At 36.4% G+C, this 25,595-nt stretch overlaps 1 protein-coding gene across 6 annotated transcripts in view; it reads left to right on the top strand.

Annotated features, from left to right (window-relative positions):
• The window catches only part of MCTP1 (multiple C2 and transmembrane domain containing 1), a 793,635-nt gene that overhangs the window by 434,289 nt on the left and 333,751 nt on the right, over positions 1-25,595 (top strand). For all 6 annotated transcript variants that reach the window (XM_044001060.1, XM_044001042.1, XM_044001050.1 and 3 more), the window contains exon 5: positions 18,195-18,306. In XM_044001060.1, coding sequence (XP_043856995.1) covers positions 18,195-18,306 — 112 coding nt within the window. The remainder of the gene's footprint in view (positions 1-18,194; positions 18,307-25,595) is intronic.

The raw sequence follows: 25,595 nt of genomic DNA, 5'->3' as shown, positions 1-25,595 counted from the left end.
ATTGGTGGGTCTTCCTGCCTCGAATCTCTGAATTCAATTTAGTAAACATTTAAGTGCCTACTATGTACCAGGCACTGTGCTAAATGCTGGGGATAATAAAAAGAGGCAAAAGTCCCTGTCCTTGAGGAGTTTGCCATTGAATGGAGGAGATGACATACAAATAAATATTTACAAAGCAAGGTATATACAAAAATAGAAAGGAAATCATTAAAAGAGGGAAAGCATTGGAATTAAGAAGAGTTCAGGAAGGCTTCCTGTAGATTTTAGGGTTTGAGGAATCCCGGGAAGTCAGTAGGCAGAATTGAGAAGGGGGAGAGCATGGGAGGCAGCCAGAGAAAATGCCCAGAATGGAGAAGAGTGCATCTTTTTCGTGGAACTCTAGCCAGTGCCACAGAATTGAAGAGTAAATGTCAGGAAGTAAGGTGTAAGAAAAATGGAAAGTTAAGAGGAGGATCAGGTATAAAGGCCTTTGAAGACTAAACAGAGCATTTTGTATTTGCTCCTGGAGGCAACAGGATCTCCCCATCTCCTCCCCCACCCAAGCCACCCTGCAGAGTGATTTTCTCCATCACCTCCAGGAGCAAATACAAAATCCTCTGCTTGGTGTTCAAAGCCCTTCATAATCTGGCCTCTTACTTCTCTCCAGTCTTTTGACATATCACTTCCTGCCATACCTTCTATCCGGTGACTCTTTGTTATTCCATAAACAAGGTCCTCCATCTCTAGTCTCCACCAGGCATTTTCTCTGGTTATTCCCCCATGCCTGGAATGCTCTGTTTCCTCTTCTCTGCCTTAACTTCCCTGGCTTCTTCTAAGACCCAACTAAAATCCCATCTTCGACAGGAAGCCTTTCCCACCCACTACTAATTTTAGTTGTTGATTATTTCCTATTTATCCTGTATATTAAATTGGGAACTCCTTGAGGGTAGATAATAACTTCTACCTTTTGTGTGTATGTGTCCTCAGCCTTAGCACAGTGCCTGACATATAGTAGGTGCTTAATGAAGGCTTATTGGCTGGCTGAACCCTTCCTCTGCCGTGTGAAACCTAGGTCACCTCAGGCAAGTCACTTAATTCCTCTGGGCCTCAGTTTCCTCATCTGTAAAGTAAGAGGTGTTAGACTCCAAGCCCCAGAGCTTCCTGCTTTCTCTATATCTATGATCCTAGATTCACTTATTCATAGGATACTAGATTCACTTATTCATAGGATCCTAGATTCACTTATTCATAGGATCCCAGAATTGTAGACTAGAAGGGATGACAGAGGTCATCTTCTTCAAGCCCTTCATGTCTGAGATGAGGAAATCATAGCTCAGAGAACTTAGGCACTTGCCCAAGGTCACGCCAGCACTAAGCACCAGATCTGCATCCTCTTACTCCATATCCAGGGCTTTTCTTACCACAGTATCTCATTAATGGTTTGATGCATCGATGTCTTGAGAGCAATGCCCTTGCTCCGACCCTCTACTGTTTAACATGTTTCTCAGTGACATGTAGAAGTACAAACAGTGTCCTTATCAAATGTGAAGTTGACACTAAGTTAGGAAGGTTATAGCTTTTACATTGGATGTCATAACCAAGATCCCACATGATCTGTCAGACTAGAACATTGAGCAGAATTGAATAAGATGGCAAAAGGATAAAGGCAAAGACATTTGGGTTCAGAAAAGTATAAACACACAAATATAAATATTCACAGGAGGGAGGGCAGAGATCCTACCTATGGAAACTTTCTGAAGACTTCCCTCTATAGATTTCTGTATATTCCATCTGTGAGTCAAGAACAGAAATGCATGCACATGATGAATAGATACAAATACAAGCCAAAAAAACACAGCAAAATATACTCAGCTATTTGCACCACCACCCCAAAAAAGGCATCTGCAGGACTGATTTTCCATAAAATGTAGCTAAGATATATGTAGTACATGAGCATGATGACTGAATTCAAAAGGAGCTAAAATTTCAGGCATTTTCTCATGTTCGAACTATTCTTTTCTCTATAGAATATTGAGTCATTTGGTCTTATACCAAAGCATAAATATCTCTTCTACTCCCTAAAACCTAAACAATTGAAAAACTCTCCAGAGGGAAAACATGAGTGGAGGAGAAAAAACCTGCTAGTTGTTTATTGGTTTTGATTTTCTTACTTTATTTCCCTCCTTCATTCATTTATCAAGCTTCTACCATAATGCAGTCAATGTCTTAGTTATTAGTGATACAAAGACAAAAAAGAAACATTCCCAACCTGCAACACCGTGCATCATATTGCTGAAGAGACAGAATGTATGCATATAAGCAAATAAAAAAACGGATAACATAAGCACAATATAATTTTGGTGGAGGGAAGGCTTTAGTAATTTGGGAAATGGGGATTCTGCTATAGGAGGAGGCACTTTAGTTGAGCCTTGAATCAAGATAGAATTTCCAAGAGACAGAAATGAGGATGGAGAGCATTTCAGACCTTGGGTATGTGTGAGGAGGGGTGGAGAGGAGTAGGGCATATGTGCAAAAACACAGAGGAAGAATATGAATAGTCAGGTACGGTGGAAGTGTCAAACACACAGTCCACCATACTTCCAAATATAGTCTAAACCAGATTAAAATGTTAACTGGGGGATATTTAATAAAAACAAATAAAATATGATAAAAATAGATAATATTAATATGTAGTTTTCTAAGTCAATATATAATCCTAAGGGAGCCTTGTATAAGATTTACTGGCCCGTTTCTATTTGAATTGGACATCATTTATGGGCAGTGTATGGCAGGTGGGCCACTTTGGCCAGAACAAAGGATGTATGAAGGGGAATGGTGGGTAATCAACCTGGAAAGGTAGGTGGGAGGGAGGTTGTAAAGAGCCTTTAATGCCAAACAAAGGATTTTGTATTTTATCCTAGAGGCAATAAGAACCCCTGAAGTATCTTGAATGGGAAGTGGTACAGGTAGATCTGCATTGTAGGAATACCAATTTAGGCAGTTAACTGTGTGTAAAATGGATTGGAGAGTTTAGAATAAACTTGTAAGTTAGTGGCTTATTTCCATAGAGATGCCAAGGGTCAGTGGGGTGATGATGTGAGTAGAAAGAAGGGAACAAAGATGAAAGTTTTAATAGAGGTAGAATTGATGGAACTGGGCAAATGATTGGTAATTTCCTCATTAGAATGCCAGCTTCCTTGAACTGTTATCAGTGCCTAGCACAATATATTCCACATAGTGGGCATTTATATATTGTTGAAATGAATTGAGTGACTTTCTTCCAGGATCAAGCTGGGAGTCAGTGTCAGTGTCTGTAACTTCTCAGGCTATTGCTGAGCCACAGAGAAAGAAATGGGTGGTGTTTAGATCAATTGGAAACAAGTTGGCATTTCCCATCATTTCCAGGACCTGAAACTCAGGCTACTGTTGATTTTTTTTTCTTTGAACCCTTATAAAGAAGAGAACCAGTCTCTAGGATGTATTCTCATCTTTTTACCCTCCTGTTCTCAAGGCCAGATGATCGATTCCTTCTGCCCTCTGCTTCCCATTGGCCTTTAATGGTAAACAGAGATGTGCCAGGAAAGAGGTGGCAATAAATCCCAGAAAGGGCTTACAGATTCCCACCTTTCTCTGCCACGTGCCTGTTCAGCACTTTGAAGTTCCTCCTGCTCTCTAGAACCTCAGCATCCTGCTAGATCACATCAACCCTGAAGCTCATATCTTCTCAGTATCCACTGCCCCCAGGGCCCCTCTCTCCCTCTTGAGCAGGTAGAAGGTAGACAGTGGAGAGCTCTTCCCAGATCCTCCTTTTAAAGAGGACATCCAGGGAAGCCATCTTAGCATTTCCAACCCAGCTATACTCCTCTGGTCTTCATACCTTCCCTCACCTTTCTCTCCCCCCTCCACTCTCATTTCAGCTCATTTTTATATGTTCTTTTTTCTTCCATTAGATTGTAAACTCCTTGAAGGCAGGGACTATCTTTTGCCTTTCTTCATACCTCCAGCACTTAGCACAGTTCCAGGCACATAGTAAATATTTTAATAAATATTTGTTAGCTGCCTAAAGTATTAAAACTCTTCTAAGGTTCAGTTTCTTAGCAAAGGAGAAAGCCTAGGACTAGGTATCAGGAGATCTAGCATCTAGACCTTGACTTGTAGTTTGAGCTTGGATCAGTTATTTGTCTAGAACTCCCATAAGAGGGAACCCAGATCCCACACGTTTCACAGATGTAAAAGATATATGAAAGAATTAATAAAGGCTCATAGATTAAGATCTGGAAGTGACCTCAGAGATTATCTACTCCAATACACTCATTTTATAGGTGAAGAAACAAGCACAAACTGGTCAAGTGACTTACTCAAGATCATGCAGATGGTAAGAAACAGAATCAGTGTCCTCTGACTTCAATTCTAGCCTTCTTTCCTCTGTACTCCTTAGAAGAAAACTCCAGAGCTCCAAGTGATAGAATTCTTTGAAAATTCCATTTTCAAATTTTTTTTTTAAAAATTAAATGACACTAGATTTGGAAGACAAATTAGTTTCCATGTGACTTTGAGTTTATCACCTAATTTCTACAAGCTTCAGTTTGCTAATCTTTAAAATAATGGTTGATACTTGTCCTACCTACCTCCTAGTGTTATTGTGAGGAAAACACTTAGTATATAATATAATATATAGTGCTTTGTAAATATAACCTATTGATATCAGTTCTGTTGGGGGGCGGGAATAATTAGTGCATTGAACAGAATGGTGCATATTGTTTTCCCAACATCCCTGTGAAGTAGGAAAACATGCCCAAAGGATTATTCTCCACCTTATTAGTGGGGGGAGGGAAGGAGGCTGGGGCTCCCTGTGCATACAGGGATTTCTTTGCTTTTTGTTTTTGTATTCTCAACACCTAGCACAGTACCCAGCACCTGGGTTGTATTTCATAAATGTTCTTTGAAGTAAGATCAGTTAGGAAGAAAGCTAGTCCATTGTCATCTCAATTACCAGGCAATGGAACAGTACATTTTAAGATGAAAGACAATGACATTATTATATCCCAGAGGGAAAACTACTGGCTGTAAAATAGAATTTGTGTTTTGTTTCTTTTCACTCTAAGTTAAATATCTGCCTCTATAGTGACTAACTTGTCCCGAGCATGGACCAAACTGGGCCTTGGGGTTAGCCAGTATGGTACAAGATCCTGTTGAATAAGCAAGTGGCTAGAAGATACTCTCAATGCAGGTCACCATGCTTACTTCACTGAGGAAAATAATGATAAGTAAATAACTTAGATCTGTTTTGTGGTATACATAATTATAAAGTCCTGCCAGGTAAAATAGAGTGGAGGATCAACGGAATAGGTTAGGCACAAGAGACACAGTAGTAAGTGACTTTAGTAATGTGCTGTTTGATAAACCCAAAGATTCCAGCTTCTGGGATAGAAACTCAGTATTTGACAAAAACTGCTGGGAAAACTGGAAGATAGTATGGCAGAAACTAGGCATAGACCAACATCTTACACCTTATACTAAAATAAGGTCAAAATGGGTACATGATTTAGACATAAAAAGTGATACCATAGGCAAATTAGGAGAGGAAGAAATAGTTTACCTCTCAGATCTTTGTAAAGGAGAACAGTTTATGACCAAATAAGAGATAGAGAATATTATGAAATGCAAAATGGATGATTTTTATTACATTAAATTAAAAAGCTTTTGTACAAACAGAAGCAGTACATCCAAAATTAGAAGGGAGACAGAAAACTGGGAAACAATTTTTATGGCCAGTATTTCTGATTAAAGGTCTCATTTCTAAAATATATAGGGAACTTAATCAAATTTATAAGAATCCAAGTCATTCCCCAATTGAGAAATGGTCAAAGGATATGAACAGGCAGTTTTCTGATGAAGAAATCAAAACTATCTATTGCCATATGAAAAAATGCTCTAAATCACTATTAATTAGAGAAATACGAATTTTAAAAACTCTGAGGTACCACCTGACAACTATCAACTTGGCTAATATGACAAAAAAATAATAAATGTTGGAGAAGCTGTGGGAAAATTGGCACACTAATGCATTGTTGGTGGAGCTGTGAACTGATCCAGCCATTCTGGAGAGCAATTTGGAATTATGCCCAAAGGGCTATAAAGATGTGCATACCTTTTGACCCAGCAATACCACTATTAGGTCTTTTTCTCAAAGAGATCATAAAAAAGGGAAAAGGACCCACATATACAAAAATATTTATAGCTGCTATGTTTGTGATGGCAAGGAATTAGAAATTGAGGGGTTGCCCATCTATTGGGGAATGGCTGAACAAGTTGTGGTATATGAATGTAATGGAATACTATTGTGCTGTAAAAAAACGATGAGCAGGCAGACTTCAGAGAAACCTGGAAGGACTTGCATGAACTAATTACGAGTGAGATGAGCAGAACCATTGTACACAGTATCGACAACATTATGTGTTGATCAACTGCGATAGACTTGATTCCTCCCAGCAATACAATGGTCCAAGATAGTTCCAAAAGATTCATGATGGAAAATGTTCTCCAAATCCAGAAAAAAAAGAAATGTGCAATCTAGATGCAGATTGAGCCATACTATTTCTGTTGTTTTTTTGTGGTTGTTTTTCTTTTTTGAGGTTTTTCCTTTTTGCTCTAATTCTTCTTTCACAGCATAACTAATGCAGAAATATTTTTAATGTGATTGTGCATATATTACCTATATCAGATTACTTTCTGTCTTGGGAAGGGGGAGAGAGGGGAGGAAGAGAGAAAAATTTGAAACTAGAAATCTTATAAAATCAAATGTTGAAAACTATCTCTACATGTCACTGGAAAATAATAAAATATTTATATGAAAAAAGTCCTGCCAGGTAGATAGTAAAAGTACTGTATTTTCATCACCATTTTACATGTGAGGAAATTGAACCCTGAAAAACTGTGCCCAGAGTTATAGAATTACGTTATCATTGCATACAACTTTTCTGTTCTATTTTCCTCATCGAGCCTCTTGGAGCCTCAAGTCCTCAGAGAGATAGCCCAAGGACTGATAGTAGAATTCCCTCCAGGGCTTCAAGCTCTGGGAGCTTGTGAAGGGGTCACCAAGGTAGGTCATCCTCAAAAGTGACCACTACTTAGACCACAGAAATATTTGGAGTTGAAAAGCAATATCCAGGAGTAGGTCAAAGGCCCAAAAGTGTCAAAATGATTTAGCTACATTTTCTCAGGGAGAAGTAGATTTCCAGAAGGTTTAACAGGGTGGGGCAACTGAATCTCTTTGTCCTCAGGTGAAGAGTCTAATGAAACTCCTATAATTAAATCCTGTGTTAATATGTCAAGGAACTTTAAGGGCACCAGATATCATCTCTGAGTAATTTAGATAATTTTTAGAGAGTTTGGAAGAACACTAGATCTAGGAGACAAATTGGTATCCATGTGGCTTGGAGTTTATCAGCTAATCTCTATAAACCTCAGTTTGCTAATCTTTAAAATAACAGTGGGGGGGGGGGCATGGCTAGGTGGCGCAGTGGATAAAGCACCGGTCCTGGATTCAGGAGGACCTGAGTTCAAATCCGGCCTCAGACACTTGACACTTGACTAGCTGTGTGACCCTGGGCAAGTCACTTAACCCCCATTGCCCTGCAAAAATAAACAAACAAACAAAAATAACAGATGGCACTTGAGACTTGGAGAGTAAGGATTTGCCCCTGGTCCTGAGCTAGTCCATTTCAGGGAATTTGAATCCAGGTCTTCTAAATTGCAAGACTTTTGCTCTGTCTGCCTCTTTGGAATTTGGTTCAATATGAGAAAATTGAGTATCAATTGCTTTGGAACAAGAATGATTTTAAGGCTAAGAAACTGCTGCTCCCACTTAATCTGATGGAGAAGGGACATTGAATGTAGCAGACCTGTGGAAAGAGCCCTAGTCTGGGAGGTTTGAGCTAAAGTAGTTTCTTTGCCACTAAGTATCTATGTGTCCTTGAGCACATGTGACTTGATCTTCAAATTTCCTTCCAGGACAGACATTTTGTGATACTGTCTTCCATGTCCTTCCCTGGTGCCTAGAACAGTTCTTTGTACACAATAGTCATTTGAGAAATGTTTGTTGTTATTATCATATTGGGTTTAGGGTAGAAGGATCTTGGTTCAAATCTTGGGTCTACTATTTACTCTCAGTAGTATATTGGAAAAGAGCATGGTTAGGTGTTTAAGGACCTGGGACTTAAACCAAGTCCCAGCTCTGCCATCACTGCCTTTGTGACCTCAGCAAGTAGTCACTTAATTACTCCAGCCTTAGTCTTTTCATCTGTAAAATTAGGTGGTTGAACCAGATGACTGACGTCCCTTCTGGCTCTAAATTTATGATCCCAGGAGAAGGAAGGATTGAGGACAAACAAGGATTTGTTAAAGGCACTAGTAGAGTGGGAAGGACAAGGAATTTGGAATCAGAGGATTGAGGTCTGAATCCATCCTAAGGTGGTAAACCTGACTGGCTCGAAAGATGATGATGCCATGCACAGCAATTAGTACTTTAGGAAGAGGGGAGGATGGTGGAAAGAATCTCTGAAGTACTCCTTCCCAAACTATAAATGTAAGGCATGCTGTTTCCTTAAAAACATTTATGAATATCCACCATTAAATTCTATGTAGAAATCAATCATCTGAGGCCATATAACGTTGAACACATATTTATATGAGTGCTGGGCTTGAAGTCAAAAAAACATCAATGCAAAACCTATCTTTTCCACATATAAGCTATGTGACCCTATCTTCTATGAACCTCAAACAATTTCCCAGAATTTATCTAGTAAGTCATAGATGTTTCCAATCTGTATCACTGGAGGAAGTTCCCACACTGGGAATTCATCGCACTGTCAAAACCCATAGATCTTTTGAGTATTTTTATGTAAATAGTCTTGAATATAAGCATGGAGTTAGGAGGCACAATTGAACAAACATTTATTAAAGCACAAAGTACTGGGAGAGGTTTGGATTAATTCAACAAGCATTTATTAATCACTTGGCAGATTGAAAATGTGCATTCTAGATATGCAGGATCATTTATGTGTGGTAGCAGAAGGTAACGTATTCTGGGCACAACTAGTAAGCCAGTTTGATGAGAGCAGAGTGCATAAAAAGTAGAAAGTAATATGAAACAAAACTAGAAAGATTAATGGGAGCCAGATTGTGCAGGGTTTTTGTTTTTTGGTTTTTGTGGGGCAATGGGGATTAAGTGACTTGCCCAGGGTCACACAGCTAGTAAGTGTCAAGTGTCTGAGGCTGGATTTGAACTCAGGTCCTCCTGAATCCAAGGCCAGTGCTTTATCCACTGTGCCACCTAGCTGCCCCCAGTGAAGGGTTTTAAATACCAGGCTGAGGAGTTTGCATTTTATCCTAGACACATAGGGAACCATTTAAGATGTTGGAGTAGGTCATATGTGTGATTTAGGAATTTCAATTTGGCCACAATGGGGAGAATAAATTAGATAAGGGAGAGAGAAGAGGCAGTTACAAAAGAAAAAGGGGCATGGGATCATGGATTAACATGGGAAAGAAACATTAAGGCCACCTAGTTCAACCCCTTCCTTTTACAGATGAGGAAACTGAGTCCTGAAGAGGTCAAACAACCTGTCCAAGGTCAAAAGATCCTAGGTTCAAATCTAGGGTCTCTCTACTCTAAGTTCCCCTCCTCAACTTCAGTATCTAACAGGTCTACCAATATAAAAGAAACAAGTAATCTCCATTTCTATCTTTTCTAAAAGCACAAAATGTTAGAGCTTGAAGTGAACTTAGAGGTCACCTAGTTTAAGACCCCTCATTTTATGAAATGTAGGTAATGAGTTTCTTTTGAGCTATCCTGGCATACACCCATTAATTATGTGAAAATACTTGTCATGTCCCCTTTAAATCTTCTCTTGGATACCTGACCTGCTTTTTCATATGACCTGCTTTCTAGTTGTGTCTCCTCCTGTTTTTGTACAGTGTGTTTTTGGAACCCAAGTACATGACCTTGCATTTTTCTCTTTTAAATTTAATCTAGGTAACTTCAGCCTACAATTTCAACCTAACAATAATCCTTTAGGATTCTAATTCTGTTATCCAACAGATTAGTTATCCTTTTCAACTATAACCAATAATAATTCAATGAATATTAAGTGCCTACCATGTTCCGGGTAGTATACTAAGCACCAGGGATACAAAAAGAAGCAAAAGACAACTAATCTTGTGCCTTTCAGATATTTTCTCAGCAGGCCTTCAAGTCATTTAGAAATATCTTGCCAGGCTAAAACACTAAGATAAATTGAATTAGACAATTCCTAATATGGAAAAATACAGTCTTACATTTGTGCTCATAAAATTAATATCATAATTATAAGCTTTCCTAGGTGGAAAGAAAATTTATGTTAATTTTTTTAAAAATGTAAATTTAATTTAATTTTTATTTTTAAAATTTTCAATATTTAGAATTCATTTTCCCAAATTATATGTAAAGTATAAATTTTGACATACATTTTTAAAAACTTTGTGTTCCCAATTGTCTTCCTCCCTCCCTCCCCACTCCACCCCCCAAGAACTCAAGCAATTCAATATAAGTTATATACCTGAACAGTCATGCAAAACATTTCCACATTGGCCAGGTTGTGAGAAAAAAACAGGCAAAAACAAAACTTCAGATAAAGGAACTAACAAAAAAATTATGCTTGATTCTGTATTCAGGTACCATCAGTTCTCTCTCTGTAGGTGGATTGCATTTTCCATAAGACCTTCAGAGTTGTCTTGCATCATTACGTTGCTGAAAATAACCAAGTCATTCACAGCAGATTATCTTACAATATTGCTGTTATTTTGTATACAGTACATTTCACTTTGCATCAGCTCATGTAGGTCTTTCCAGGCTTTTCTGATAGCATCCTGCTCATCACTTTTTTATACTTAACTACATTTATATAGTACTTTAAAGAGAGATTTCCTTACAATAAACCCATGAGGTTGATGATTGCAACAACAGTAATAGATAACATTTATATAGCACCTTATACCCAACAAAGAATTTTCTTCAAAACAGCCCAGCAAAGTAAGTACCATACATCTTATCATCAATCATCATCCTTCAATCCTCATAATCATCAATCAACCCTTATCTTCATCTAATCATCAATCCACCAATCATCATCACCTTACATTACTCTTTACTCTGCTTCAAAAGTTTTTCCAGTTACTATTGTTAACTGTTTCCCTCCATTCTATTCCCTCCCCATGATATTTACTGTCTTCTATCTTCTTTCACCCTATCCTTCCTCAAAAGTGTTTTGCTTCTGATGACTTCCTCCCTGACTCTGCCCTCTCTTCTTTCATTCCTCCCTCATTATCCCCTTTTCCTCCTACTTTCCTGAAGGGTTTGATAGATTACTCCACCCAATTGAGTGTGTATGTTGTTCCCTCCTTGAGCCAACTCTGATGAGAATAAGGTCTTTGAGCCAATTCTGATGAGTGTAAGGCTCATTCACTGCCCTACTCCTTCCCCATCTCTCACCCCACTCCATAAGCCCTTTACTGCTTCTTTCATATGAGATTTCACCCCATTCTACCTCTCCTCTCCCCCTCCCCCAGTGCATTCCTCTCCCCCCTCAATTTTACCCTAAAGATGTCATCATGGGGCAACTAGTTGACACAGTGGACAAAGCACCCACCCTGGACCCAGAAGGACCCGAGCCCAAATCCAGCCCCAGGCACAAGACACTCACCAACTCTGTGACCCCAGGCATGCCACCCAACCCTGACCACCCCACAAAACAAATCATAATTATGTTTTTAAAATCATACCAGTATAGAGCTAAAGACACAGCCCTATGGTCTTCCACTGCAGATATTTCCTTTTGGAAAATCAAATGTAGTAGGTTCTTGGAATTCCTCTGGTCAGCTAGGCTGACAATCTTTTCAAAAAAGCAAATGAATTTGACTTGTCCTTGACAAATGCATTCTCACTCAAAGTAATTACATTTTCATTTTGTAAAACATCACAAAGTTCTCTAAGATTTTGACCAGAACAGAAGTCAAGCACATGAGCCTATACCTCCCTTCTCTCATCTGTTTCCATCTTCCTATCCACCCCAAGCAGTGTTGTTTCTATACTTTTTTCTCTCCTAAATAGCCATTCTTTATTGCCATTAGCATTTATCACAGACTTCAGTTTATTGGACTTTAGCTCCCCTGATGGCATTCTACCATTCCTAGTTATTTGTCCATGGTTACCTTCCTTCACACACCCCATCCAGATCAACAATACAGGTCCTTTTCCTTTATCACTTCTCCTGATCTGAATCACTGAGATTTAAGCCAGATTGAAGGAAGACCTGCCATGACCAAAGACACCATCTTCCTTTGCTTCTCCTTTACCTCCTCACCTGGCCTTTGGTCATCCTGGTCCCAATGGGGTCTCCATTCACACTTCATCTGAACTGATTATGTGAGGTTCCCTCCATCCTTCCCTTTCCTTTCCTTTAACACTCCCCCAAACCCTAGGTAGCCAGGCTACTTAACTACTACTTGTATGAAATAGGAATCACCAATGCTATTCCTTTCAGTTAGCTGGAGGATTGACTATAAAGTTTTACCATCTACCCTGCTCCTACATCCCATTGTCCTATAGACATTACCATTTGCCCTGTCTCTTCTTTCCAAACCTCTAAATGTTGTCATCTGGCCTACTAATCCCCTCTAAGGGGTCTTGCCATTAGCACTTCCATAGAACTTTTAAAAACATCCCTGCCTCTCCACCCTTCCTACATCTGAACTTTTATTTATAATATATTCTTCTGATGAAAAATTATATTTCACCTAGATTTTCTCTTTTTTTGAAAAAAATAGCTTGCATTTCTCTAGTGCTTTAAGGTTTATAAAGCACTTTCCATATGTTATGTTCCTCAGTTAATTAACATTTATTTATTTATATTTGTATGTATGTTGTTTCCTCCAAATAAAATGTGATCTCCTTGAGATCAGTGAATCTCAATTTTTATACATGCATCTGCAGTGCTTATCCCAGTTCTTGGCACATAAATGCTTTTTTCATTCATCCCTTCATTCATTAATTCACTTCTACCTCTTCTTGTACCTTTAAGGTCTGGATTCTTTAATGAGAGCTTCATGTAGCCATGTTAGTTCTTTTTATATATATCCTTCTTTTCCTTTTTCATACATATAAATTAATAAGTTTGTTAACAGAATTTCATTCCAGAGAATCTCTCATCTCACTTTACACAAATTCTCTTTTTGAATAGTAAGCTGTGAGATACTACTCATATCATCTCTGAATTCTAAAACATATTTTCTCTTAAAGTCTAGGGAACATGTCTGACTAGGCCTAGCATTTCTTTCTTTGATTGTCACATAATTCAAAGTGATATGGCCACTACCTCCCAATATTACTTATTGCTTTAAAAAGTTGTTGTTATAAGGTTAACTTGAGCACAAATGCAACCAGCTAAACTTGATAACTCTATTTAAGTTAATTAATTTTAGTATTATAAACTTTTCCCCAATACATCCTCTAAGTCTTCATTAAAATTATTTGTTCTTTCATTTCTTGTTTACATTAATCTCATATAGTTATAGTGAATACTCCTTTTGGGTTTCTTTTTCCGAAGTTTCTTTTTATACTTCATACTTGCTTATATTAATTGCATGATGTATGAGGCTATCCTGGTTTTTTCTATGTAATCTCTTCCTTTTGAATAAGATTTTGCTTTTCCATTAATATATTCTAGTTGTGAATTTTACTTCACCAAATCTCACTGATACATACATAGGAGGTTTATTTTACTTAGTATTACTATTTACTTAGAATTACATTACCTTGATGCACAATTATTTAGCTAACCATTCCCCTAGTGTTAGACACATAAGATTTTTTATCCCTTTTTGTAATTATGTATAGTGTTGCTACAAAAAATTTTCTAGATAGTTCTTTTGTTGGTGGTTTTTTATAACACTTCCAGAATACATGTCCAACAATGGAACTCTTGGACTCTGGAATATAGTTATTTGTATCACTTTGACTATGTACTGACACATTGCTCTCCAAAAATTTTTCTACAATTTTGTGATTCTACAAGCAATGTATGAGTATGTCTGTTTCTCTGTAATCTCTCTAGGTTTTACTTTATTCTTTCATTTATGTTTACCTGTTTAGCAGGTTTACCTTGCCACCTGAAAATTATTTTAATTTGTACCTCTTTGATTAGTATTAAGGTTGAGAATTTTTCAAGCGATTATGATCAATTTGTGTTTTCTCTCTTGAAATTTATATGTTCATTAAATTATTTAGGAAATATATCCTGAGAAAACTGAAAATCAATCTGGCAGAAATTCATCTTAGACTATAATTTTACAACTTATTTTATTTATTTTTTATTATAAAAGTATTTTATTATTTTCCAGTTACATATAGAAATAGTTTTCAACATTTGTTTTTATAAGATTTCTAATTTCAGATTTTCCCTCCTTCCTCTCCCTCCCCCCTCCCCAAGACAGCAAGTAATCTGATATAGGTTATATATGTTCAATAACATTAAACATATTTCTGCATTAGTCATGTTATAAGAGAAGAATCAGAGCAAAAAGGAAAAATCTCAAAAAAGAAAAACAGCACCAAAACCAAAAGAAATAGTATGGTTCAGTCTGCATCCTTATTCCACAGTTCTTTTTTTTCTGGATTTAGAGAGCTTTCTCCATCATTACAACATATTTTATAATAAATTCCAAATGGATAAATAACCTGAATGTTAAAGATCATATTTTTAAATTTAGAAAATAAGTTGAGCGTGTACTTTTCACTTGTATGGGTAGGATAATCAAACAAGGGATAGAAGCAATTATAAAAGATAAAACATATGACTTGGATTACATGAATTTGAAATGCCTTTGCACAAAATTAATGCATCTAGGTTAAGAAACAATCAGATAGTAAAATATATTTTTTTATCAAATTTCTTATATAGAAATTGAGTCCAATATATATAGACTGTTAACAGGAATAAACAAGCACAACAATCATCCTTGTCATATCTTCTACCTTTTAAAGATTCAGTCATTGCCAAAAAGAAATTCAACCACAACTTTACTTTTAAGAGAGGCATTCATTTAGTTCAAGTCTCCCCTCACAGGTATAATCTTTCCCCTTTGTTAACTTTGGGAACCACATCAAGAATTTATCATCATTCACCTCTTGGCCAAATGGTCTTTAATATATTGTGGTCACCATATTGCTGTTTCTTCCTTCTTTGGTCCTTACCTAAATCTTTTGCACCATGCTCACCCATTAAATTGACAGGTTTCTAGACATATGCTTATCTTTTTGAGGTATACTACTACACTGCCTTTTTCTATGTAATCTTTTCCTTTTGAATAAGGCTTCGCTTTTGCATGAGTGAATTTTATTTCACCAAACCTCACTGATACATACATAGGAGATTACTTTTACTTAATTGTCCTAGCTACCTAAAGCCCAGAAAAGAACATTCCAGCCACCAAAGTCTTTGGCACTGTGAAAAGATCATCAGAAGCAGATTTTGTTTTATCAAGGGAAATGACTCTAAGGAACACACATCACCATCTTCCTTGCCACCACAGCCTACACACCACTGTACCGTTCCTTCTTCCCTGTAGCTGAACCTCATTATGTGTATTGTCTCCTTCCATTAGAATATGAGCTCTTTGAGAGCAAGGACTGTCTGGTTTTTCTGTTTCTATCTTCCTTTCTTATCATAGATACATTTCTGTTTGTATCCCCATTGCTTAACACAGTGCTTTACACATAAGTACTTAATAAATGCTTTTTCAATTGTTAATCCATCCCTTATATTAAGATCTCTAGCTCATTCGTTTATTACCCATACCCTATGAGTTGATGTATAGATTATTTGAGCCCGGTAGCATCATTTATGCCTCTCTTCACTGTCTCCTATGAATTGCAGAACCTCTTTAATGTTAACCTTCAGCTGTCTGATTTTTAGCAGTTTTTCTCTAGCTCCAACCCTTTCCAGATTAAAACTTTCTTAACCTGAGTCTGTCTGCAGGCAAATACATTCTTTCCCACCAATACACAACTATTCAACCTCTGATCATTAATCAATCATTTTTTATTATATCATGTTTCAGAAAGCCTATTTCTGTTCACAAACACCACTTTCTTAACCAGACATTCACTTCACTCACTTTCCATATATTGTAACTTCTGAGGTCCTTACCTTTCATCAGTAGCTATGACAGAAACATCACTAGGGCTTACAAGTATTTTAATTTCTTTATAACCCCTAAAAAGTCTTCCTAAGTTCCAGAGGCCCTCTTTCAAATCCATAATGCTTTTCCTTGGGAAGACAGGCTCCTTCCCTTGATGGTATGTGTCAGTTTGACCTCTTTTTCCTTTCATATTCCTCCACAAGGAGTCATTTACCACCCTCATGTGTCACTTCTTAATATCAGTACCAAATGTTTGTAGCATTGGTGAATGCCAATCATCTTTATGTGGAATGTTAGGAGCTGTTCCATCCAAGAAGTTCCATATCCAGTCACTGGAACCTCAGACAGATTAAATGATTTAGACAAGTTCACTCAGCTGGTAGGTGGAGGTACTGGGAGTAGAATTAGGTTCGTCTCATGCCTAATGCACTGACCTTTCAACTATAATATCATGTAGTTACAGATTGTGGTAATAGAAGAAATCTTGAAAAATATCAGAGGAACATAGGTCATAAAAGTTCTAGCTAATGCTCAATATTAATCTGAGGAGGAGCCTAATTCTGTTGTACCAAAAAAAAAAAAAGCAGAAGAAAACAGTGTAAATTTGTGTTATTTTTCTGCTTGATTTTATTTATTAGATATTGAGCACCTTGGGGACTATTTTTTGTCTTTGTATCTACAGTGCTTAGCATAGTACATGGCACACAATAGGTGCTTAACTGAATTAAACTATAAATTTGAGGGAGGGGTAAATAAAACCATGCTAATAGAAAGAACTTTAAGGGTCATCTAGCCCAAACTCCCTGATATATTTCATTCTTTCTTTCTTGTTCTTTTCTTTTCTTTTTTATTGCGGGGTAATAAGGGTTAAGTGACTTTCCCAGGGTTACACAGCTAGAAAGTGACAAGTATCTGAGGCCACATTTAAACTCAGGTCCTCCTGAATCCAGGGACGTTGCTTTATCCACTGTACCACCTAGCTGCCACCATTTTGTTTCTTATATTTGAGTTTCATGTATTTTATAGAAAGAAAAGGAAAATAAAATATGTCTGTTAGCTAATTCACCCACTGGTACATTCACTGACCTGTCCCCTTCCAAAGAAAATTTCTCCATAAAATAATTTTTTTTATTATTTATTTATTATACATATTTATTTTTATTTCTTATAAATAAATGTATTTTACTTTATTGAAACAAAATTGTGAGAGGACCCTCTTGATATGGTCTCATTCTCATAAAGAAGATCTCCAGGACTGTAGGAGACCCCTACTCTGATGACTCACAGCATGGAGGTGATCCTATGTGCTTTAGGTCATACCATACTGGGAAGACGTTGAGTATAGGCCTGGTGATAAACAATGTGCTTGTTATTTGAAGATCAATCTAGCGAAGTTTGGAGAGGCTTATTAGCAGGGTGGGGTACAGGACCATTAGTTGTTTTATGCTCGACAACTCAACAACTGCCTCCTGTGACCTGAACAAGTTACAGTGTAACTGTGGTTACTAAATCACTGATTCAATTCAACATGTCCTTAAGTGCTTCCTATTTCAGCACCCATAGCACAAATTTGAATTATTAAAGTTAAATAGAAAATATCCCCTGGGCCAGTTAGGTGATACAGTGGATAGAGCACTGATCCTGGATTCAGGAGGACCTGAGTTCAAATCCAGTCTCACAATTGGCACTGGCTGTGCGACCCTAGGCAAGTCACTTAACCTCCATTGCCCCTCGAAAGAAAGAAAGAAAAAGAAAATATCCCCAGATCAAGTCCTAACTCATGACACTTAGTAGCACTCTGACCATGGGCAAGTCACTAACCTTTTTTGAGCCTCAGTTTCCTCATTTGTTAAATGAAGAAAATTAGACCAATACACCCTGCCTCACATGGTTATTGTGGGACTCAATGAAATATATGTAAAGCATACCACAGATTCTAAAGCACTTTGTAAATATCAGTTATTATTATTATCTCCTAGACCAACAGATGTGACTCTAACTCTGAAAGACCCACATTATCCTGATCATGATCTGGGAACCATTTTGCTGTCAGTAATTCTTACTCCAAAAGAAGGAGAACAGAGGGATGTGGTAAGTTTACACAAGGTCTAGCCAGTAGGTAATCCTTGATCTTTCTTGTTTGAAGTGCATTGTGTGCATTCTTTGGACTAGGGGTTGGTAATTAAGAGAGTCTACATATAAAATTCAGGTTTTTTTCCACTGTTTCTGTGAGTGCCGTGGGCATTGTTGTATTTATTGTATCCTTTGATCACTTTTTTTTTCTATTTCATCCCACCAGATCAGAAACTCTTGTTGTAAACAAGTCAAAGATTTGTATGCATTGTAACTTCAGGTCTGTTTTATACCTATTAAATTCCAGGTGAGCTAATAATTAATAATGGTCTCAAGAGTATATTCATTAACCAATTAAATTTTTAGAATTTCCTTCTGGAATGTACAAACATTAGAATTTGGATTGGACTCTTGACCAATTGTATCACAGTACAAAAAAAACAGAGGTGAATTTATAACAGAGTTTCTGCTTTCTGGTTTTTGTTTGCTGAATAATAAGTATGTTTCAGTCGCTGGATGTTATCCATTTTTCAGCACTTGCCATCTGGACTTCATTTTGCTGCCCTGTGAAATTGACAAAGACTAGGGAGAAGCAGACTATTTGGGCATGGGGGTGAAATAGTCATCGTTATAGTCATCGAACATTAAGTGCCTACTGTGTGCCAAACATTGTGCTAAAAATCAATTTTGACCCAAATCAGTAGGTCTCGCTAGTTGTTTTTCCTGACCTCATTTAACAGATATTCACCAGAATGAAAAATCTTTGGCATTATTTAATGAGAACTGAATTATGAAATTTTGTTGTAGTCCTGTGTATTAGAACTAGAGTTCATTTTTAAAGTAGCTTTAATTTTGGATGCTTCGGGAGTGTGTATGTGTGTGTATGCCTCTGTGTGTGTTTTTTAAAGAAATACTTGCTGAAAATGTACATTCAGGATATGTAATTAATATCTAATTAGTTTAGGAAATCTTTTTCCAGAAGGCAGGCAAAATGTTTAACTCAATTCAGATATTAACTTGTATGTGAGATTTATAGTTTCAGCTTATCCTTCTCTTAATCTCCTTTAATAAACAGATATTAATTAAATACACATAAGCATATATTCTTTTGCATTTGCTAAATATATTCCTATTATCTACACTTAAGTCTCTAGCCAAGTGATTTCTCCCCTTTGGGCATATTTTATTTTAAAAAAAAGATATGTGGTAAGACTTAAAAGGAGCATAACTCTTTCTGTATGTGTACAGAAGTGGGCAAGGAATAATTTATGAACAATTAGGACTGAAAACCATTCATAGAAATGCATATTTTGATAGTCAATCAATCAGCTGATTAGCAAGAATTTATTAATTCTCACTATGTACCAGGCACTGTGCTAAGTGCTAGGAATACAAAGAAAAGTAAAAAGTAGTCCCTGCCTTCAAGGAACTCACATTCTAATGGGGACAATTTGCAAACAACTATGATCATAAAAGATACATACAGTGTAAATGGTTGGTGATTTCTGAGGGAAGGCACTGGAAGTAAAGATGAGGGGGAGGAGACTGAAAGGGAATGTTATGTCTAGAACTAAGGCTTGAAGTAAGCCAGGAAGCTAAGAGGTAGAGGTGAGGGGAAGAGTCATTGGAGTAAATCCTTCAAATAAAAATCATTTCTCTTGCCATAGGCCCAGAACAGTATGGGGCATTGTCATGATCATCATGACCTCTATAGGAATGGGTAGATTCTTGAATCCTTTGGGATTAACATGCATGTGGAGGTTATTTTTACCTGATTTAAGTCATAATGAGTAGGCAGCACAGGAATCTTAATAAGCCCCATCATTTTTGTTACCCCTCAAAATTCCAATTTTATCCATGCTATTGTTATTGAAGCTGGATCTCTTTCCAATACAAGTTAATTTTGCTTATTCGTTGATTGTGATGAATATTTTCCTACTTGTTTATGTTGAAGTAGACTCTTCACAATGCAATATAGGTTCAAAGAGCTTCTCCTAAACGAAAAAGGATTAGCATATGAAAAATCTCACGTTGAGGTGATCTCACCACAGGACTGAGAGTCCATTTATGTTACTTAATCAACTTCCATTATATTTTTTGTCAAGGAATCTTTATTAAAACATTTGTCTGGGGGCAGCTAGGTGGCACAGTGGATAAAGCATGGGCCCTGGATTCAGGACGACCTGAGTTCAGATCCAGCCTCAGACACTTGACACTTATTAGCTGTGTGACTCTGGGCAAGTCACTCAACCCCCATTGCCCCACAAAATAAAACAAAACAAAATAAAACAAAATAAATAAATAAGTAGATAAATAAATAGATAAATGAATGAATGAATGAATGAACAAATAAATAAATAAATAAATAACATTTGTCCCCTTCATTGAAGCAATATTCTTGGAGAAAAGGGAATTTGAAAAGACTTGTGACATAATCACTGATATTTATGGTTTCCAATTGAATAGAAATTTAGCAAAATTAACCATTAGATAATAAACTCAAAAAGTTTACTGTCAAGATTATAGGCATTTAGGTATTTCACATTGGTAATTTTTTTCTTCTCCTAATGACATTTGGGGCATTCAGTAAATATTAGTTAAGGATACCAAGCTTTATTTTATATTAACAAAAATCATTTTTAGAGAGCTTGAGAACTAGAGGTTTTATAATTTGTAAAATTTGCCCTTGAATTATCAAGAGCATCAATTTCTTTATGTTTAATATTACTATCTGTAATTACCTATAATTTGTCTGGTCTCCTATATTTCACATCTACCTTTTTGTTGAAATGAGCATATGAATTTTTTTAAGATATCCAATTAATTATATTTAGTGTGAAAATTTGATCTATCACCTATTTTAAAAAGGGAAGATATGTATTCCAAGTCACGAAATCAGTCACAGCTATAATGATTCCAAGCCTGGACCTTGAAGGTGAAAATAATTAATTACTCTGAATTGGGTAGTGGTGGGTGATTGCAGTTCAAAGAAGCATCAAGCAATGGGATTGTAATTTTCAACATTATTTTAGTTCAGGTCATTTTCCCACAAGCCCTAAAATTTCAATATCTTTGCAAATTTAAAATAAAAGCAACATTAATGACAATATTAGTAGTAATAATAGTAATAACAAAAGTAGTAGTAGTATAGTAGTAGTAGTAGTAGTAGTAGTAGTAGTAGTAGTAGTAGTAGTAGTAGTAATGATAATAATGCAGTGCCTGGGAAGTGATGATCTGGAACCAACTAGGTAGGCTGCTAGTTGAAACTGACTGGAGAAGAAAAATGAGTTTTCAGAAAATATGTTGATTCTCATAAACTGTCTCTTCTGAATCCCAGTTTGCTACTTAATACCATTGTGACCTTGGGCAAGTCCCTTAATATCTCTAGGTCTCAGTTTCCTCATCTTCAAAATGGTCCCTTCCAGCCCTAGATTTATGAACTATGAACTCCATTCTCTTTTCTCCCTGTTTCCTTGCATTTTCTTTGGTCATTCTCATACATCCGAAATAGACTTATCTTAGGTTTAAAGTAAATTCCTAAAAGGGATTTTCCTTTTTCCCACTCACTTTCTGACTAGTTCCTCCAAGACCTTGAGAGAGTAGAATTACCAGTTACTAGCTTCTCTGAAATACCGTCTTACTTTAAATTTCACTTTGGTTCTTACCCTGTAAGATAGGTAGGTAGGTAGGTAGTTAGGTAGGTAGGTAGGTAGGTAGGTAGGTAGATAGATAGATAGATAGATAGATAGATAGATAGATAGATAGATAGATAGATAGATAGATAGATAGATAGATAGATAGTCACAAGAATTACAACAAAAGTAAGAGACTTGCCCAAGAGCCAAGCATAGAGAATTTTTTAATTCAATAAACATTTATTAAGGACCTACTATGTACCAGGGACTGTGCTAAATGCTAAGGGATACAAATAAGAAAAAGAAAGACAGCCTGCTCTCAAGGAGCTTACAATCTAAGGGGGAAGACAAAACATAAGAGGATGCTGGAAAGCTTGGGGGACAGGGGAACACCAGGGGACCATCTTGGGTTTTTTTGGAGTTCAGACCAAGCAGAGCTGCAGATGGACAATGGGGTAAACTACAAAGTCCAGGTGCTTCCCTCTAGAAGGAATGTTTGCTGATAGTTCCATCTTTTGCTTCTGGATGTTGACCATCCTGACCATTTTCTTTCAGTTCCTTATAGCTCCTAACCTGAAGTATTCCATAAGGTAAAGATTATAAACAAAAGCAGAAGTTTTAAGTGGGGATTAAGAGATGGATGTAAAGATGGAAATGCTTATTGTTCTTTGTCTCAAAAAAGCCACCCAACTGATGGAGGAAAGCACCAGAAGCTATCACAAAGGCCCATCAGGGCAGTCCTTTTGTTGGGAGGCTTCCTTTAGATTTCTGACATTTAATGGATATAAGTGGAGTATACATGCTGCAGAGATCATTCTTCCCTCATGCTCATGATCTACCTCCTTTTCTAGTCATACAGCTCCCACAGGGATATTCTTTATTAACTTTTCATATGAAATCCTTTATTATTAATCTTTGTTGAAACTTGCTGATGCCCACCATATATCTTTCCACTGTCTCCAAGAAAAAAACATTGTATTGATGGGAAAATCATATGGGTTGACCATCCAACTGTATATCATGATGTGGACAGTGAGCATTCTTCATCCATGAGTCTTCCCATTAAGAGGTTCTGCAAGATGCTGAGGCTTGATGAATTCACCACATTCTCATCTTCAAAGAGGAACATCTGGAGGACTTCCAAATAGAAGGATCTCTCTCTAAATTGGCACTCTGGACTATACATCTTCCATGAAAATGGTGGAAACCTTTGATAAGCACATGATTTCTTGTCTTTTGCCTAATTTGATATTAATAATCAGATGGTCATTAACCAAAGTTAACTTTATTATATCTCTCAAAGAATCTTTTGTGATTTTGACATGAATGAGAGGCCTTGATGGGAGACAGTCTTTAGTGCGATATTTTGCTCTATCAAATCAAATTATTTTTAATGTACTCAACAAACAGTAAGCACAGTAGGAGCTTGTCTTTAAATTTTTCAATCAATTTTGTCAATGTAATGATATGGTCTGTTATATAGTATAGTTTTCAAAAGCCTATTTTTCTTCTCATTTTCTTGATGCATAGATCATTCTCATGAAATTATGTAGAAATGGGGAATTTTCCATTAGTTAATCATTGTTGTAGGCATGTAGATTAATGATTAGTAATTATCTCTCAATTATATGTTTCTATTCTAAACAGATGTTACTCCACCTGCTATATATCTCCACATTAAAGAATTTCTTGGTTGAGGTAGTTTCTAGGCTCTTCATTGTTTGTGACGATAGTTTGTGTCAAATAAGGTCTGTTCTTTTGTCCATTTCATTTTTCAGTATCAACCACAAATTTAAACAAGTCAGGTGGAAACTGCCTCAGTAACATGCAGTTTCTTCCTATTTTAATTCTTTTTTGTAGTTTGGTAGTAATTTGCTTTTTTGCTCTAATATGTTAGTGGTCTGACTGAACAAATGGCTGGATTAGAAATGTTGCCCCATCAGTAGTCAGTTATTCTCTCTCTGCTTAAATTATCATTTCTTTTTTGTTATATCTTTTAGTGTCTAGTACATCCCACCTATTCTCTTGAAGAGGGTACTTATGACATATAGCCATAAAAGATTCTATATAGCTATAATCCTTTAAATATTCTCATATCTAACTCCTGAGATATATATTCCAACTTTTTTTAAAGCATCACTTCATCATGACCTCTATTGAAGTTACCAAAACCCAAAGTGTATGTTGATTTAATTTGGAAGCTTTTATCAAGTTCTTGATATAATTTCTCTATCTTCTCAACTTCTGACCCTTGTGCTAAAATTATTTTCATTGGGGTCTTTCTATGAATGTTGATCATGAGCTCATGACCAGCATATGTGCATATATGTATATGTGTATATATATACATATATATAAATACACACAAATATATACGTGTGTTTACTTTTTTGCTTGTTTTAAAATATTTCTGGGGCAGCTAGGTGGCACAGTGGATAAAGCACCGGCCCTGGATTCAGGAGGACCTGAGTTCAAATCAGGCCTCAGACACTTGACACTTACTAGCTATGTGACCCTGGGCAAGTCACTTGACCCTTATTGCCCAGCAAAAATACAATATAATACAATAAAATAAAATATTTCTGCATTCTGCATAGGGTTTTTTAATTGGAGTCTAGAAGACCTTGATTCAAATCCTGGGATCTAATACAAGCCATGTGACCATGATCAAGCCTATTTATCTGAGCCTCAGGAAGCTCTTTCTACTAAATTATAAAGGAATAACAATCTGGTTTGCACAATGATATAATAGATATTTGATGTATAGAGATATTAAAAACAGAGAAAATAAGAATAAGTATGAAGAACTTCTAACTGATTATTAAATATTCTACTTCAATTAAGTAGAATTGTGAATGAAAAGAAAAGAAGACTAGAAGAACAAAGTAGTTACTATAACAAAATGCTAAAATCTCTAAGAAATTTTATGAGTTTCAGTGATACAGTTAGTCAAACTGATGATGTATTTATGTGAAAAATACTGTTTGAAGGTTTTCTCCTTGTGTGAACTGGCATTTGGAGAAATAAATAAAAATGAAGTATTTAAAAACCTAACAACCTATTAAATATGTTTCTAAAGACTTCAGAATATAATTTTCAATAAACAACATGAAATTTAGTATCAATAAAGGCAAATACGTCACAAGTTTTGGGGTTAAAATATAATTGAGTTGAAAACAGTTGAGTTTTTAAAAGAAAATATATAAACAAAATTGTCTTGATTTCCCGCCCCTCTCACATTTCACTGATGTGTCTATGAGTTAAAATTTGTCCAGAGCATGCTAACAAGTTGCATGGCATGTATCTTGTTTCTCTTCTCATTGCATGAAGCTTTTTTAGAACTGTAGTCTGTCTTCTGTACAAACGTGTGTCCTGTTCTTTTATGGTTCTGTCTAATTGTGCATGCATGAGTTCTTTCTGACTCTTTTTCTAACAGATTCCAATGCACAGATTTCATCATTGGAGTCTTTATGAAATAAAAGTGAGTTCATTTGCGTTGCATATTTTCTTAGATACCCATAGAAATACAAAATTGCTGAGCTGGCATTAAAAGACTCAGAATCCTGGGAAATATATGAAGTTATCCTTGATGTACTCATTAAGTAAATTTCAAAACTGTATTCTTCTCAGATAGTTTATTTTCAACATGCTTCTCAGAATGTTTTTGCATTC

This window comes from Dromiciops gliroides, chromosome 1 (genome assembly GCF_019393635.1).
Source record: "Dromiciops gliroides isolate mDroGli1 chromosome 1, mDroGli1.pri, whole genome shotgun sequence".
Classification (NCBI taxonomy): domain Eukaryota; kingdom Metazoa; phylum Chordata; class Mammalia; order Microbiotheria; family Microbiotheriidae; genus Dromiciops; species Dromiciops gliroides.
This window is presented reverse-complemented; position numbering and strand designations above follow the sequence as displayed.